This window comes from Bubalus bubalis, chromosome 4, assembly GCF_019923935.1.
Source record: "Bubalus bubalis isolate 160015118507 breed Murrah chromosome 4, NDDB_SH_1, whole genome shotgun sequence".
Taxonomy (NCBI): Eukaryota; Metazoa; Chordata; class Mammalia; order Artiodactyla; family Bovidae; genus Bubalus; species Bubalus bubalis.
The window spans coordinates 85,157,543-85,174,368 of NC_059160.1; the positions used below are offsets into that span (position 1 = coordinate 85,157,543).

The following is a 16,826-nucleotide window of genomic DNA, read 5'->3' on the forward strand; positions in this document are numbered from 1 at the left end:
TTATGTCAGCAATTTTTCCTTTTCTCTCCCACATGAAAACTTGTCCCTCTTTTGGCCCACATACCTTTCTATCTACTGAAGCATTTTCCCACTACCTTTTCCAAAAAAACCCAATTCAATTTCAGAAATACTTACTGAATACCTACTATGTGCTGAGGATCTAGTAATGAACAAAAGACAGAACCACCACTCTCATGGAACTCATCTTTTAGTTGGTGAACACAGATAAGAAACAAAATAAGTAAACAAATAATGTACAAGAGGAAGCTAGGAAATAAAGAGAAAATATAGCAAAGTAAGAAAGAGGGAGTACGTGTGTAGATGTATCCAGGTGTGTTAACAACCTCTACGAAACATTGTACACACAGAGCCTTATACCAAGGCACATGACTTGGCAAGCAGAGCCTCAGCTAGAATTCAGGCTTCACTTTATTTCCCTTGACCAGACACTGTATAGAATAAACATCCTGCACAACCATGTGGAGTGACTCTGGAGATTTTGCAATTTAAATAGAGTGGCTTTGTAAATACCTTCGATTTTCCTAGTGTTAGAATAAAGAGCTGTTGTTGAGCAGAGAGCATATGATCTGACTCTGGTGATGGTTCCAGCATCCCTTTGACTACTGTGTTGAGAATAGACTGCAGGGAGACAAAGGTGGAAGCAGGGAAACGAGGTAGAAAAATAATTCAAGGAAGAGAGGATGATGTTAGAAGAGATGCTTGTGGTAAAGGTGGTGTTTAGTGGTTCAATTCTAGATGTATAGTTTAATAGACTTAAAAAAATGTGATGGCATGGATATGGGGTATACCAGAAAGAGAGGAATTGAAAATGATTCCAGGGTTTGGGGCCTGAATAATCAGAGGATGAATTGATTATTTGAGTTGGAGATTATGTGTAGACCAGAGTTTGGAAGAAGATCAGAAGTTTCACACTGGATACGAAATTTTTGCTGCTTGTTAGAATCCAAGTGGAGGTGGATATAGAAGTCTAGAGTTCATGTGTCTCAGAAAGTTTCACATTTTCTCAAGAGGGTATCTGCAGTCATCATTATCACTTCCTCTTTCCTCCTTCCCCTGTGCACTTGTGGTATGTTAAGAAATGCACTTTATCTTTGTCCCTAATTTCTAGCACAAACATCAAATACTTGGAACTTTCCTTTTTTTTTTTTTTTTCTTAAAAAAATTTTTTTTTCTTTATTTGGCTGCACTAGGTCTTAGTTGTGGCATGTGGGATCTAGTTCCCCGACCAGGGATCGAACCTGGGCCCTCTGCCTTGGGAATGTGGAATCTTAGACACTGGATGACCAGGGAAGTCCCTTTAGGAATTTTCTGAGTGATAGAGTGTCTTTTGTCCTTCCTGAGGATCCCCTTTTGAGCTTATGCTAATGAGGTGACTTAGGGTGATACTCCTGGGTAGCCTTAGGATGGGGCTAGTCACCCATGTGATTAGAGTTGGAACTTCCAGCCCCAACAACCAACCTCTGAGGAGGGGATGGAAAGTGCTGCAGATTAAGCTCTATAAAAACCCTTGAAAACAAGATTTGATGAGTTTCTGGCCTGGTGAATATGTGCACAGGCTGGGGGGATGGTGCACCCTGGTTCTATGGGCACAAAAGCTCCTGCACTTGGGATGCTTCTGGATCTTGCCTTGTGCACCTCTTCATCTGATTATTCATCTGTTTCCTCTAGAAAATTCTTTTGATAAACTGGTAAATGTAAATAAATGTTGCTCTGGGTTCTGTGAGCAGTTCTAGCAAATTAATCAAATCCAAGCTGGGGGTGTGGAAACCTCCAGTCCGTAGCAGGTTGGCCAGAAGCTTAAGTGACAACCTGGATCTGTGATTGGCATCTGAAATGGAGGAGGGGATGCAATTTTGTGGGACCAAACACTTCACTTATGTGACCTGATGCTCTCTCTAGGTAAATAGTGTCAGAATTGAGTAAATTGTAGGACACATAGTCAAGTGCCTGTTGAGAACTTCAGACTTACTTGTGGTTTGGACAAAGCATATTGGGGAACTAGTTTCAGACTTTTGTCCCCTACCACTTATTTTCAACTGAGGTCACTGTTGACCTCCCATTGTTAAATCCAATGACCAGTTCTCTTCACACCCAAAGAAAACGATTCCAGCTACAGAAAAATTGGAAGTCTTTACCAAGTCATCTTATCAGGTTTTTTGACACAGGAGGTCATTTTATCCTTTAAAAAAAATTTTTTTTTCTAATTTTATTATCTCAGTTTTTAAATATTTTTTCTACTTAAAATTTTTTTCTTATTTTTATTTTATTAAAAAAAATTTTTTTTATCCAAACCCTTGTGTCAAGGGCTGACTTTCAATAGATTGCAGCAAGGGAGCGGCTCTGCTACATATGAAACCCCTATCCAGAAGCAGATCATCTACGAATGGTTTAGCATTGGGTTCCCCATGTCTCCTTTTTTTTTGAAAAAAAATTTTAAGTGAACCTCACCCTTTTCTGTTGTTCCTCATTCCTCACTGGACTCTCATTCCGTTTCCTTTGCTGGTTTTTCCTAATTTTCGCAATGCAAGTGTTGGAGTGGAGAGTCCTAGAGCTCAATCCCATGGACTTATCTCTTTATATAGATTAATTTTCCAGGCAGTCTTTTCCAGACCTAAGTTTATATCTCCAGTGCAGATTTCTCCTCCAATCGCCAGACCCATGATTACTGAACATCTCCACATGGATATCTAATATTGACTTCAGATTTATGGATCCAAACTCAAACTCCCTTATCCCTTACTGCCTTCTAGTCCTTCCACATCTCAAAACAACAACTCCATTCCCCTAGTTACTCACATCAAAACTTTGGAGTCATCCTTAACTCCCTTTTGTTCTAATATTCATATTCACTGTATCAGAAACTCTTTTAAGATCTACCTTAAAATATATCTATAGTCCACATCTACCACTACCACTCTGGTTCAAGACTATCACTCCTTGTCAAAATTAAAGAAATTTGTCTCTTTGAAGTTCTGTCTTTAAAATGAAGTTCTGTCTTCTTTCTTTTATGCTTCCTCTTGCATAGTCTGATAAAGTCAGAAGGATCCTTTTAAATATAAGTCCAATTATGCCATCCATTTGTTCAAAACTTTCCAAAGTTTTCCCACATTATTCATAGTAAATGCCCAAGTCTTCTGATAGCAAAAGTGATTTGCAACACTCCCCCTTCCCCACCAAGCTTGACCTCCTACCTCTCTCCTCCTCCATCACTAACACTACTACTAGTCACCATGGCCTCTCTGTTTTTATTGAAGACACTAAACATACTTGTCATCATGGCTTTTGTACTTGCATTTACCTCTCCTTAAAAACTGATCTTTCAGATACTTCCATGTCTTATTCCCTCACTTTCTTCAGATCTCTGCTAAAAATGTCACCTTAGTAGAGAGGTTTTCCTTAACCATTCTGTAAATCCATCCCCTAACCATCATTCCCAGGCAAATAAAACACATGTACTTATTTGGGAATCCCATTGGGTGCTTTTCTGTCACTCAGTTGTGTTTGACTCTTTGCGACCCCATGGTCTGTAGCACACCAGACCTCCCTGTCCCTCACAATCTCCCAAAGTTTGCTCAAGTTCATGTCCATTGCATTGGTGATGCCATCCACCCATCTCTTCCTCTGACACGTTCTTCTTCTGCTGCTCTCAATCTTTCCCAGCATGAAGGACTTTTCCAATGAGTCAGGTGTTTGCATCAGGTGACCAATATACTGGAGCTTCAGCTTCAGTATGAGGCCTTCCAATGAGTATTCAGGATTGATTTCCCTAAGATACAGGTTTTATCTCCTTACTGTCCAAGGGACTCTCAGGAGTCTTCTCCAGCACCACAGTTTGAAGGCATCGATTCTTGGCACTCTGCCTTCTTTATGGTCCAGGTCTCATAACTGTACGTGACCACTGGGAAGACCACAGCCTTGATTATACGGACCTTTGTCAGCAGAGTAATTACTCCGCTTTTCAACACACTGTTTAGGTTTTTCATAGCCTTCCTGCCAAGAAGCAACCGTCTTCTGATTTCATGGTGGCAGTCACCATCCAAAGTGACTTTAGAGCCCAAGAAGAGGAAATCTGTCACTACTTCCACCTTTTCCCCTCCTATTTTCCAAGAAGTAATGGAGCCGGATGCCATATCTTAGTGTTTTTTTTTTATATATATAATATTTAGTTTTAAGCCAGCTCTTTCACTCTCCTCCTTTACCCTCACCAAGAGATTCTTCAGTTCCTCTTCGCTTTCTGCCATTAGAGTCGTATAATCCTCATATCTGAGGCTGTTGATGTTTCTCCAGCCTATCTTTTTTTTTAAAATTAAGTAATTTAACTGGAGAATAATTAATTTAAAATATTGTGATGGTTTTTGCCATACATCAACATGAATCAGCCACAGGTATACATGTGTCCCCCCCATCTTGAACCTCCCTCACAACTCCCTCCCCACCCCATCCTTTTGGGTTCTTCCAGAGCCCTGGCTTTGGGTGCCCTGCTTCATGCATCTAACTTGCATTGGTCATCTATTTCAAATATGGTAACAAACATGTTTCAGTGTTATTCTCTCAAATCATCCCTCTCTCGCCTTCTCCCACTGACTCCAAAAGTCTGTTCTTTACATCTGTGTCTCTTTTGCTGACCTGCATGTAGGATCATCGTTACCATATTTCTAAATTCCATATATATGTGTAAATATACAGTATTTATCTTTCTCTTTCTGACTTACTTCACTCTGTATAATAGGCTCCAGTTTAATCTACCTCATTAGAATTGACTCAAATGCGTTTCCTTTTCATAGCTGAGGAATATTCCACTGTGTATATGTACCTACCACAACTTCCTTATCCATTCATCTGCCAATGGACATCTAGGTTGCTTCCATGTCTAGCAACTGTAAATAGTTCCAGCCTATCTTAATTCCAGCTTGTAACTCATCCAGCCCGGCATTTCTCATGATGTGCTCAGCGTATAGGTTAAATAAACAGGGTGACAGCAGACAATCTTGTCATACTCCTTTCTCAGACCTGAACCTATCAGTTGTTCCATACAGGATTATAACTGTTGCTTCCTGAAAGCGACAAATAAATAAGTACATTTGTCTTATTTGTCTTCATCCACTGGAATGGAAGGTCATGAGGGCAGTGATGTCATCTGTCTTTGTTTTTTGTTTTGTTTTGTTTTGTTTTTTTTTCTATTAAATCCCCAACATCCAGGAAAGTGGCCAGCAAATAGTTCTCAGGAACTAAGAATGGAGAATGGTGGTTATGTATCAGAACAGTGACAATAGAGATGGGTGGCAACCAGCTTCCAAGATAGCTCCCAAAGATCCCCACCTCTGGTCTTCATCCTCTGTATAAGCTCCCTCAATGATTAGAGCTGACTGATCTGTATGACCAACAGCAGAAATGATAATGTATGAGTTACAAAAGATGTTGTAGCTTCCACCTCACTCTAAGTCACTACATTTGAGGCTAATCTTTTATGCCACCATTGCCATGACCTCTTTGTGGTTCTCCATGGAACTTTATAAGCTGGAATCAAGATTGCCAGGATAATAATCAATAACCTCAAATATGCAGATGACACCACCCTATGGCAGAAGGTGAAGAAGAACTAAAGCGCCTCTTGATGAAAGTGAAAGAAGAGATTGAAAAAGCTGGCTTAAAACTCAACATTCAAAAAACAAAGGTCATGGCATCAATCCCATCACTTCATGGAAAATAGACGGGAAAACAGTGGAAACAGTAACAGACTTTATTTTCTTGGGCTCTAAAATCACTGCAGATGGTGACTGCAGCCATGAAAATAAAAGACACTTGCTCCTTGGAAGAAAAGCTATAACCAACCTAGGCAGCATATTAAAAAGCAGAGACATTATTTTGTCAAAAAAGGTCCATTTAGTCAAAGCTATGGTTTTTCCAGTAGTCATGTACGGATGTGAGAGTTGGACTATAAAGAAAACTGAGCACCAAAGAATTGATGCTTTTGAACTGTGGTGTTGGAGAAGAGTCTTGAGAGTCCCTTGGACTGCAAGGAGATCCAATCAGTCAATCCTAAAGGAAATCGGTCCTGAATATTCACTGGAAGGACTGACGCTGAAGCTGAAACTCCATAACTTTGGCCACCTGATGTGAAGAACTGACTCTTTGGAAAAGACACTGATGCCGGGAAAAATTGAAGGCAGGAGGAGAAGGGGACGACAGAGGATGAGATGGTCGGATGGCATCACCAACTCGATGGACATGAGTTTGAGTAAGCTCTGGGAGGTGATGGACAGGGAAACATGGTGTGCTACAGTCCTTGGAGTTGCAAAGAGTTGGACATGACTGAGTGACTGAACTGACTTGGAACTTTTATACTTGGTTTCTCTTCTGCCTAAAACTCTGCTCCCTCAGACAGTTTTATGTCTTGATCTCTTACTTCCTTCAAGTCTCTGCTAAAATGTCAAGCTGTATGGTTATGCAACAATGTAACAATAGGCAACAAACAGGAGATGTACTTGAGATATTCTGAAAATAGGGTCCACGCCATGGGATTTAGCAAAGGAAAAGAGAGAGAGGAAGGAGTCAAAGTGAGGCTCAAATGATTGGCTTGTGTAACTAGTGGTGCCATTCTTAGTTTAGGGAAACAGATACGGGGCAGAGGTTATAAATTTAGTCTTAAACCTGCTGAATCTGAAATGTCTTAACAAATATCCAAGTGAAGATGTTCAAGCAAGTAGGCAGATACAGCATGTGCAACACAGAAAGCTGAGCTGGAAATAAATATCCTGAAATCAAGGCCAACTCTACAATTTGGAGGGCCCAGGGCAAAATGCAAATTCAGGGTCCCTTGTTCAAAGAGCCTTTGAGATCCATGAGCTGCTTGGTCCTCCTCCCAAAAATCTGTAGAACTGAATGCTCTGGATGGGGGTAAAGAAGTTGAGCCCCTTCCTATGGCCCCTAATCTCTAAACCACATTAGACGCACACCTCCAAGAAACTAAAATTTCTAGGCTAGGATGCACTTGCGCATGGGTCAGAGGCTCATTCCTAACAAGTCACCCCTAGGTACACTGTGGCATTGACAGTCCAGGACAGCTGCCACCATGCCCTGCACACAAATGAACCTCACCTTCCCTGCACCTGTGCCCAAGTCTCTCCCTGGTCCTGGAGGAGGTGAGGGGGAGAGAGTATAGGAGTAAAATGCCAGAAAATGAGATGAGCTGGCCCTATCCCAGGGAGGCAGAAAGGTGGCAGGAGTCATGCTCCACTCTGTCAATGGACTTCACTTACAAAACAAAAACCCAAAGATACTGTTAGTAATATCTTCAAGCTGACAACCACAGAGCATTAAGACCTCAAGACCTCAAGTGTATTAAGCCCTTCTGAGTGCAGGGCCCTGTGTGAATGAACTGTTGGTATGCCCATGAAACTAGCCCTGCTAGGAAAAGATAATACAGTTATAAGACTGAATGAGTTAAGTAGGGAAAGATGAGAAGAAAAGAGGTCTGAGGATGGGAGCCAGAAAAGTACCAACATTTAAGGCATGGGCAGAGAAAGATGGGCCATTCTGTGGCCAGACAAAGCTTGCAATTAATCAGAAGACCAATGAAGGGGAAGATACTTGGTCTATGATCCCTGACTTGGAAAAGCTTTGCCAGTCCTGTCACCTGGCCACGGATTGTTACGCACATTTTATTTCATAAACTATTCATGATATAGACGATAATTTTTCAGAGTCAAAGGTGTGGTTCTTACCCAGGCGTGTTACCTTGATTATTTTTGAAGCATATATTACTCAGTTGAAAAAATTATGCATGAAAGAAGCTGTAGGAAATAAAATGGATTAAATGAAATAACTGACTACTAATAATAAATTTACAGCTAACCAAAGTAAATAATTCATTTCCCTTCTAGCAACAGTCACCTTTACATATAAGTCTAGCAATGTCTCTGCAACATTTATCAGGCAAGAAAAATGTAAACTTTAAATCTGCGGAGAATTTCAAATGACTCAGTGAAACCTAATGGAAAATCAATCACAAGAGTTTTCTAACTACTGATTAATACTGAACAAAATCCTAGGCCCAAAGAACTAGACTATTTGGTGAAAGAACTATAGCAGGGGGTTGATGAGAATTTTAAAGCTTTAGAATTGGTGGGGAAGGAGTTTCCTGATAGTCCAGTGGCTAAGACTCCATGTTCCCAATGCAAGGGGCCCAGGTTTGATTCTTGGTCCATGCTCCCAATGCTGGGGGCCCAGGTTCAATTCATGGTCAAGGAACTAGATATCACATACCATAACTGAGAGTTCACATGGAGCAGCTAAAGATACTGCATGCTGCAACTAAGACTTGATACATCCAAATAAATAAATAGATAAATATTTTTTAAAAATTGGTGGGAAAAAAGCGATTTTTAAAAATGGCTTAAAAATGTCTCTGAAGGGGTTTACAAAGTGACTTACGAACACAGATTCTGGAATAAGCTGCTTGTTGACTCCGAGCTCAACCACTTAATCCCTGTGTGATTTTGGACAAGCTACTCAATGGCTCTGTGCTTGAGTGAAGGAGTGGTGAATCCTAGGGTTATTATGAAGAGTAATCACTGAATGTAAAACATTTAGAGTGATTCCTAGGTGCCACAGGAGTAAAGAATCTGCCTCCCAATACAGGAGATGCAAGAGACTTGGGTTTGATCCCTGGGTGAGGAAGATCCTCTGGAGTAGGAAATGGCAACCCACTCTAGTATTCTTGCCTAGAGAATTCCATGGACAGAGGAGGCCGGTGGGCTACAGTCCATCCGATCACAGAGTCAGATACAACTGAGCAAGCAAGCAAGCACAACAACAGAACATTTAGAACTGTGCCTAGCACATAAAAACTACCATATGCACTTTTTAAATGAAAATTGTGAATGTTAATCACATTCACATGTAACCAAAGTACTTCTGGAATTTCCATTTTTGTAGGAACCATATTATAAGCATTAGGGGCAAAGTTTACTAAAAGAAAATAATCTTTTCTCATTTTTTTTTTCTTCAGCCTCCCAGCTTTAAAATGCTGTATTGGTTTCTCTTTATATTAAAAATAATTTTCCACCAAAAGCTTCCTTAAGAAGCAAATATGTTTCCTGGATATTTTCTTCAAAGTAATTTCCTCTTGTCTTATAATGCATATTCATAGCTGTTTTCCCACTCCCACTGACAGTTGATCTCAATGCTTTATTTCTTTCATAAGAAAACACGAGAAATAAGTATATAGGAGAATAAAATGCACATTTGTCATCTGAATATTTATTCTCATTATCATAACAATTTTGAACTTAAGTGGAAAAAATACAAGAAGTTTCAATAAGTTTTAGGGAAACAATGAATATAACAAGGATTTCAAATGCACTTTCTAGCCCTTTGGAGTGGAGAAGGCAATGGCACCCCACTCCAGTACTCTTGCCTGGAAAATCCCATGGATGGAGGAGCCTGGTAGGCTGCAGTCCATGGGGTTGCTAAGAGTCGGACATGACAGAGCGACTTCAATTTCACTTTTCACTTTCATTCATTGGAGAAAGAAATGGCAACCCACTACAGTGTTCTTGCCTGGAGAATCCCAGGGATGGGGGAGCCTGGTGGGCTGCCGTCTATGGGGTCACACAGAGTCGGACACGACTGAAGTGACTTAGCAGCAGCAGCAGCCCTTTGGAGAAGTCAAAATGGACCCATGGGAACACATCAGCTTCTCTGGAAAAAAGTTCTGCTGATGTACAACCCCAGGAACCCGCAGTTCAAATTACCCCATCTGTCTGAAAGCAGAAATCCCTTCGTATTTGTCTTACTGCTCCCTCTGGTCACCAGGAATGCATTCTTATACTCTGCCTCAACTTTATTTTAGTACTTTGTTTCCTCTAGTTATAATGTTCTTTCAAATTGCTCAAGAGTACAATTCACGCCTAACCATTGCTCCAGAGTAGAATTCACACCTAACCATAATGTAGGTCTTCGCTTCCTTTGCCCTTGAGATACGGAGGATGAAGCTTTCAAGATGATCTCTTGTCAATCATTCGACCACTCCCAGAATGCGCCCCTACGGGCGGGAGTAGGGGAAGCTTCTCCCTTCCCTAACCTAATCCCACTAGATGCGGAAATCCTGCCTCCTGTGAACGTGTCTTTGGATCTCGCTCTCTTGGTCTTGTTTTCTTCTGTTGTTTCTTATCTACGAGTTTGGCCTCTTCTCTGTAATTGCCACCTCCCCATTCCCCTACAGAATACATGTTTCCCCACTTGGAGTCAGAGTAATTGATACTTTAAGATCCGCCATGGGCTCCACTTCCCCTTTAAACACCATCCAGACTCGCTCGCCTAAAGGGTCTTTCCTGGGAGCTGCAGCAGCGTCTCTCCCCTCTCGCGTAGCAGATATCAAAGAAAGCGAGTCCAGGACGTGCCCATATATGAACTTGAAACAGAGAGCTGCCTCGTTCGAAGTCCACGCTCTCGCCTCCCCCTTCGGCGAATTCACTGGCGGGCACAGCGTGAATACCAGCTACTCCCTTCTCTCTTCGCCTGACTTCCTTCTGGGAGCTCTTAAACCCGCGGCACTTCAATCACTCCGCAGCGAGCCACGGCGCTCACTGGGCATGCTCAGTGGCCGGGACGGCTCCGGCAGCCAGAGGTTGTCTTGGACGCACCACTCGGGTCCGGATTCACCGAGCGCGGACTGAGCACAGCGGCCCCTGAGCCGGAGTGAGACGCGCTCTGCCGTCCCTGCCAGGGCGCCCGCCGGGTCAGAGAGCCGAAGTTCCGGACTCCAAGGAGCCCCCAACTTCGCGCCAAGTTTCGAGCTGCGGGGGAGACATGCCCATGATGACCAGGGACGTTCTGCTAGAAATGGAGCTGGAGGAGGACGACGAAGAAGATGGGGATATCGGTGAGCGAGGGGTTTCCACAGGGTAGGGGGGTTGCGGCGCGGGGCCGGGCGCCCGTCCCCGAAATCCTCAGCCCAGGCAGGAAGGACTCGGGGACTGCGCGTGGGCGCCGCACCCTTCTCGGCAAGGGAGGTTGCTGGGACCCGCAGCAGGTCGGGGGCAGAGGGACCGGGAGAAGGAAGCCCGCGCCGCCCGCCTGCGGCCGCAATGCGGTCGCTTTCAGCCGCTGACCGGCCGGCTCCCGGCTCAGCTCGCGGAGGGCGGGCGAGAGGGCGGCCCCGGGAAAGGCCTGGGAGGCGCGGGTCTCCGTGTCAGTTTCGGGACGGGCGAGGGACGAGGGCCCTGATCAGGCATCGTAGATACGGGGAAGCCCCCCCCGCGCGGGAAGTCTTGACTTTGGACACCAACTTTGGGTCATTTTCTCCGGCTCGAATTGGCGCGGGGGATTCCGGGGAGCCAGCGCGGGCTGCGAGCCCGAGGGTGGGGTTCAAAGAGCGCGCCCTGGTTAGGAGAGCAGGGGTGTGACCCGCCTGAAGCCACCTCTAGGTGAAAGCAGACGTGCGGCCCTGGTTCGGAGGGCTGGGGCTGGGTGGGGCGGCCCGGGACTGATTTGAGTCCGCTGGGCGTGGGCCGGGATCCTTTTTCCGCGGCGCGGGCGGGGGAAATGATGCGATGGAGGAAGCCCTGAGGCAGGGTGGACCGCTGGGCATTTCCTACCCGTCCAGGGGCCCCCGGAGCTCGGGGGAGAAGCCCTGCGTGCCCTATTTCTGGTTAAAAATTCTGTAGAAGTGGTGCACGGAGCCGAGGGAGAGTTATTTAAGAGTTAACCGAAAGGGGTGGGAGGAAGTGAGGAAGGGGAAAGCAGTTGGAGTGGAGACAAAGTCAGGTCCCTAAAGAGAACACTGTCATCTAATGATGACAGATAGAGCCCATCCGGAAGACTGACAATTAAATTACCAGACAGACTCCGACTCAGTTTCCTGGACGCCAAATCAGTTTCAATAACGTAACAGTTCCTGCTTACGTACTAACACTCTTCTCTAATATATTCTAATATACTCTTCTGTAATAACTTTGGTAGTAACTTAATTTTAGGAGTTCGGTGTGGTTTTTCGTTCACATTTTGGGTACTGCTCATGTATTTATTTTTCTGTTGTTTTCAACTCTATTGAGATATAATTGACATTTAACAATGTGTAAGTTTAAGGTAAAACATGTTTGACGCATTTATATATTGCAAAATGATCACCACTAGACAGCTAACACCTCCAGCATGTCATTTAATTACCATGTGTTTTTTGTGGTGAGAACATTTAGCATCTAATCTCAAAGTATAAGATACAGTGTTATTAACTCTAAGCACTATGCTTAGATACCTGGAATTTACTCAATTTATAATTGAAAGTGTACCCTTGACTAACATCTCCCCACTCTCCCCCTCATTTTAGTGTTTATGTGAGTTCACCTTCTTAAGATATTTCACATGTAAGTTACACAGTATTTCTCTTTCTGTCTTATTTCACTTAGCATAATGCCTTCAAGTTCCATCTGTGTTGTTGCAAATGACAGGATTCCTTCTTTCTCATGGCTCTAATATCCCATATTATATGCATGTATGTGTACCTATACATGGAGAAGGCAATGGTACCCCACTCCAGTACTCTTGCCTGGAAAATCCCATGGATGGAGGAGCCTGGTGGGCTGCAGTCCATGGGGTCGCGGAGTCAGACACGACTAAGCGACTTGACTTTCACTTTTCACTTTCATGCATTGGAGAAGGAAATGGCAACCCACTCCAGTGTTCTTGCCTGGAGAATCCCAGGGATGGGGGAGCCTGGTGGGCTGCTGTCTATGGGGTCGCACAGAGTCGGACACAACTGAAGTGACTTAGCAGCATACCTATACATATCACATCATCTCTGTTCATTCACCTGTAGACAGATAATTATTGTCTTTCCATATCTTAGCTATTGTAGGCACTGCTCATTTAAATCCAAAGCCAAATTGAATAGAAGGTATTATATACTCCATCCTTTGATTTACTTGAGAATAATTTATAAGGTATTCATCCATATGGAGGGAGCAGATAGTAGTGTTCATTTTTATGGGAGAGAAAACTGAACCTCACAGGTTGATTTGCCTAACTTCTCACACAGCTTATTAAGATTCAAACCCAGGTTTTCTGACTTCCAAGACCTGTGCAGATTGATGCCCTTCCACCTTGTCGCTCCAGCTGTCCAGGTATTATACTACTGTTTAGCAGGCTGTGGTAGTAAATCCTGTTTCCTGCAGTCCTGTGGAGGTCCTGTCATCAAATCCTGCAGGCCTTCAAAGTCAGATTCCCTGGGGATTCCCAGTCTCTTGGCTGGATCCGCAGGCTGGAGGGCCTGATGTGGGGCCTAGAACCTTCACAACAGTGTGAAATCTTCTTTGGTATTATTGTTCTCCAGCTTGTGGGTTGCCCACCTGCAGATACAGGATTTGCTTTTATCGTGGTTGTGCCTCTCCTACCATTCAGTTGTGTCTTCTGCTTTGTCCTTGGATGCGGGGTGTCTTTTTTTGGGTGGGTTCCAGTGTCTTCCTGTTAATGGTTGTTCACCAGCTAGCTGTGATTTGGTGCACAGGCAGGAGAAGATGAGCACATATCCCTCTACTCCTCCAGCTTGACCCAATTTCCTCAGTATACTAGTACTGATTGTTTAGTCACCAAGTCGTGTCTGACTCTTGTAACCCCGTGAATTGTAGCCCACCAGGCCTCTCTGTCCATGGGATTTTCCAGGCAAGAATACTTGAGTAGGTTGGCATTTCCTTTGCCAGGGGATATTCTGGAACCAGGGATTGATCTTGGATCTCCTGCATTGGCAGGTGGATTCTTTACCATTGAGCCACCAGGGAAGCCCAAATTCTTATTACATACAAATATAAATCATAGGAGCAAACTTTAAAAAGTTATAATAAAATTAGCACAATCTGTTTCAAAGGAAAACGCTTTTGCCTGTTATAGTGAGGTGTCACTGTTTACACTGACAGTTGTAAATAAAGAAGGGTGAAAACCCAAATAAAAATTAAAGTAAGCAAGACTGGGCTTTGTTAACCATGCCATCAAGAGATTTCACTTTAGGGGAAAAAACCTAACTTGGGCTATTCTGTATTTACCTGATGGTTGTATCAAGTCAAGCAGGGTAGGTGTATTTCAGAAAATAAATATCTCTATTCTTTCATCCCACCCTTCAGAGTCTACTGATATTAATACTTTATTGTATATAGGGATCAAGTCAACATATTTTGTGTCAGTCAACAAACACCAGGTTTCAACAATCTGGAGTTGTTATACAAATTTAATGTGGGTTGCAGTGGTTTTATATCAGGAGATGTTTACCATATCAGTGGAAAGTTTGTCATTGTAAAATAAGCTTTTTTAGAGCTTACCAGATGTAGGCTAATGGTATATAACCTTTTATGAAATAATTATAATTGCCAACTATGGGAGAGAAGACTCTGGTGATATGAAGATTATAATTTTAACCTCTACCTCTAGTTTTGTAATGCAGGGCTCTGCTAAACCTCTTGACTAACATATTTCTCCCATCACTTGTCACTACTGAGAGTTGTGTAATAATTTAAAACCCACTCAGTTACTGAAGGTTTCTATGAAACTTCTCTATAGCTATTAACTTTATAATTCAGAGCATAAGAGTTATTTTGATGCAATTTCCTGGGTAAAACCTCTATCATCAGTTAATTGGCAAGAGACAAAAAGAAAAACTATTTAAACTAGATACTTCTACTAGAAGTGTGCCTTCTAGCAGACTGGGATTTGCACTGTCCCCCATTTTTTAGACGTGTGGGTTTCTGCTTACTTTCAAAGCATTGTTGCGTGCTTTAAGTGTAAGGCTTGCTTCGTTGTTTAGCATGAAATAATCGCCAGAGGTCTGTGAAAGAGCCTAATGGCACGGGAGCATTTTTGCAAAATGCCACTTATTTTCTAAATCATTTCTAACAACGAACCACAGATGTCACCTCCGGGCAGTGATGGCAGGAGGTATTTGGGTCATGGCCTTTATTGCACTGGTGCGGATGGAGATCACCGTTGAGGTAGGTTCTGTGTGCCTGGTGTGCAGGTCTTTAGCTGCCTTGTCTCCACTACCCCCACATCCTGTCACCTTATTAAGCAGTGAATTGAATTAACATCTCTTCCTGTTGGTGTAGAAAGTGATAGAAATATCTTTTATAGTCAGAATGTAGATATCTAGTATGCTGTTTTGTTTCTTGCATTTCCATTGTTCAAATTTAGCTGAGGGAGGAAACTTGTTCTCCAAAAAGAAGGCTTATCAGGAACACTTCAGATAGTTCAGGCAAAAGGTTTTTGTTTAGATGGTTGGTTGTGTCAACTAGAAAAAAAAGTGTGACCTGCAAGTTGAGAATTATGTTTTGTTCGGGAGCTTACTGAGGACCATAGCCTGGGATGACAGCCTCTCAGGTAGCTTTGAGGGACTGTTTCAAAGAGGCAAGGAAGGACCCAGGATATATAGGAGTTTTTTTGCTTTAAAAGCATGAAGAACAAGAAACATGTAGTTGAATATCAAAAGATTCCTGCTAATCACAAAAACCAGACATCTCAAGTTAGAGGTTTTAGTGCTTTTCTGTGTATGGGAGAATGCAAGAATCTGGGCTTATTGAAATCATTCCTTTGATATTCATCTTAACTGTTATCTAGGACCTAGTATCCTGTTTTCCCTCCATCCTGAATTCCCTTCAGAGTTCATCATGGGGTGGCTGCAGTGGTTGATGAGTTTATGGTAGGAACATCTTCATTTACTGAAAGGGCTGCTGACATTTTTTGACTGCTTTGGATTCCAGACTACCTGTGGTAGAGTTTACTCTCTGAGCCCATGGTTAATAGTCCTTCACTGGAGTAGGGGATGGGTGGGAAGAGGCCTGTTAGCTTTGAGAGGCGATGGTCCAGCTATACCTCTCAAGTATCTTCGTTAGCTTTCCTTTTACTGTTGCATTTTTATATAGACGTATCTTCTGCACTATCTCTCCCCTCACTACAAACTTTACCTTTGGTCACTTGCAAATCTGATTCTTGTACCGGTTTTGCTTTGTCACCATTAGTTGAGCAAACCTGTGCTAGTTGTAGGATTAAGTGCTGAGCTTGTTGTGGGGAGAGTAAGATGCATGTTCTGGCCGTAGAGAGTAGGTGCCACTGAACCAGCCATTTGCAGTAAGTGCTATTGTTGAAGTATGTCCACAGCCATGGAGGACAGGAGACGGCTGCACAGAGGAGACTGCTGGGCCAGGCGTTGAAGAAGCAGGCAGGCAGAACGTCTGGAGTTCCAAGTATTGCCTGTGGTGGAGGAGAGCAATGACGAGTCTGCAGAGCCAGGAAAGTGTGGCACCGTGAAGAATTCTCCAAACATTTTAAGGGTTTTGGATTTTACTCTCTAGGTCAGTGGTCCCCAGCTGGCATCAGGGACTGGTTTCGCGGAAGGCAGGTTTTCTATGGATGGGGTGGGGGATGATAGTTAGGATGATTCTCATAAGAATGCAGCCTGGATCCCTCACATGCGCAGTTCACCACAATAGGGTTCATGCTCCTTTGAGAATCTAATGTTGCTGCTGATCTGACAGGGAGGCAGAACTCAGGCAGTAATGCAAAGGAAGGTCTGTAGCCCGGGGGTTGGGGACCCCAGCTGTAGGTGATCTGGAGCTCATGAAAGATGATTAGGAAAGGAGTGATAGAATCAAATTTGCTTTTGGAAAGGTCTCCCTGGCAGTGCATTGGGAAATGGGTTGGAGAGGGAAGATGGTCGAGGTAAGCCTTTCTGGTAGTCACGTTCAGAAATGGCCAGTGGTGGTCATGGGAATAGAAAGAAGTGGAACTGAGAGCTTGTGAGAGAGGCAGCACCTTTAAGGTCT

General features: G+C 43.3%; 1 protein-coding gene across 5 annotated transcripts in view; it reads left to right on the top strand.

Annotated features, from left to right (window-relative positions):
• Positions 1-10,568: 10,568 nt before the first annotated feature.
• ANO6 (anoctamin 6) overlaps positions 10,569-16,826 on the top strand; it is a 233,180-nt gene continuing 226,922 nt past the window's right edge. Inside the window, exon 1 of one of the 5 annotated variants that reach the window (XM_044941665.2) lies at positions 10,569-10,906. In XM_044941665.2, coding sequence (XP_044797600.2) covers positions 10,834-10,906 — 73 coding nt within the window. In that variant the 5' untranslated portion in view covers positions 10,569-10,833. The remainder of the gene's footprint in view (positions 10,907-16,826) is intronic. The other 4 variants (XR_006550564.2, XM_025284022.3, XM_025284024.3 and 1 more) reach the window with 4 other exon arrangements.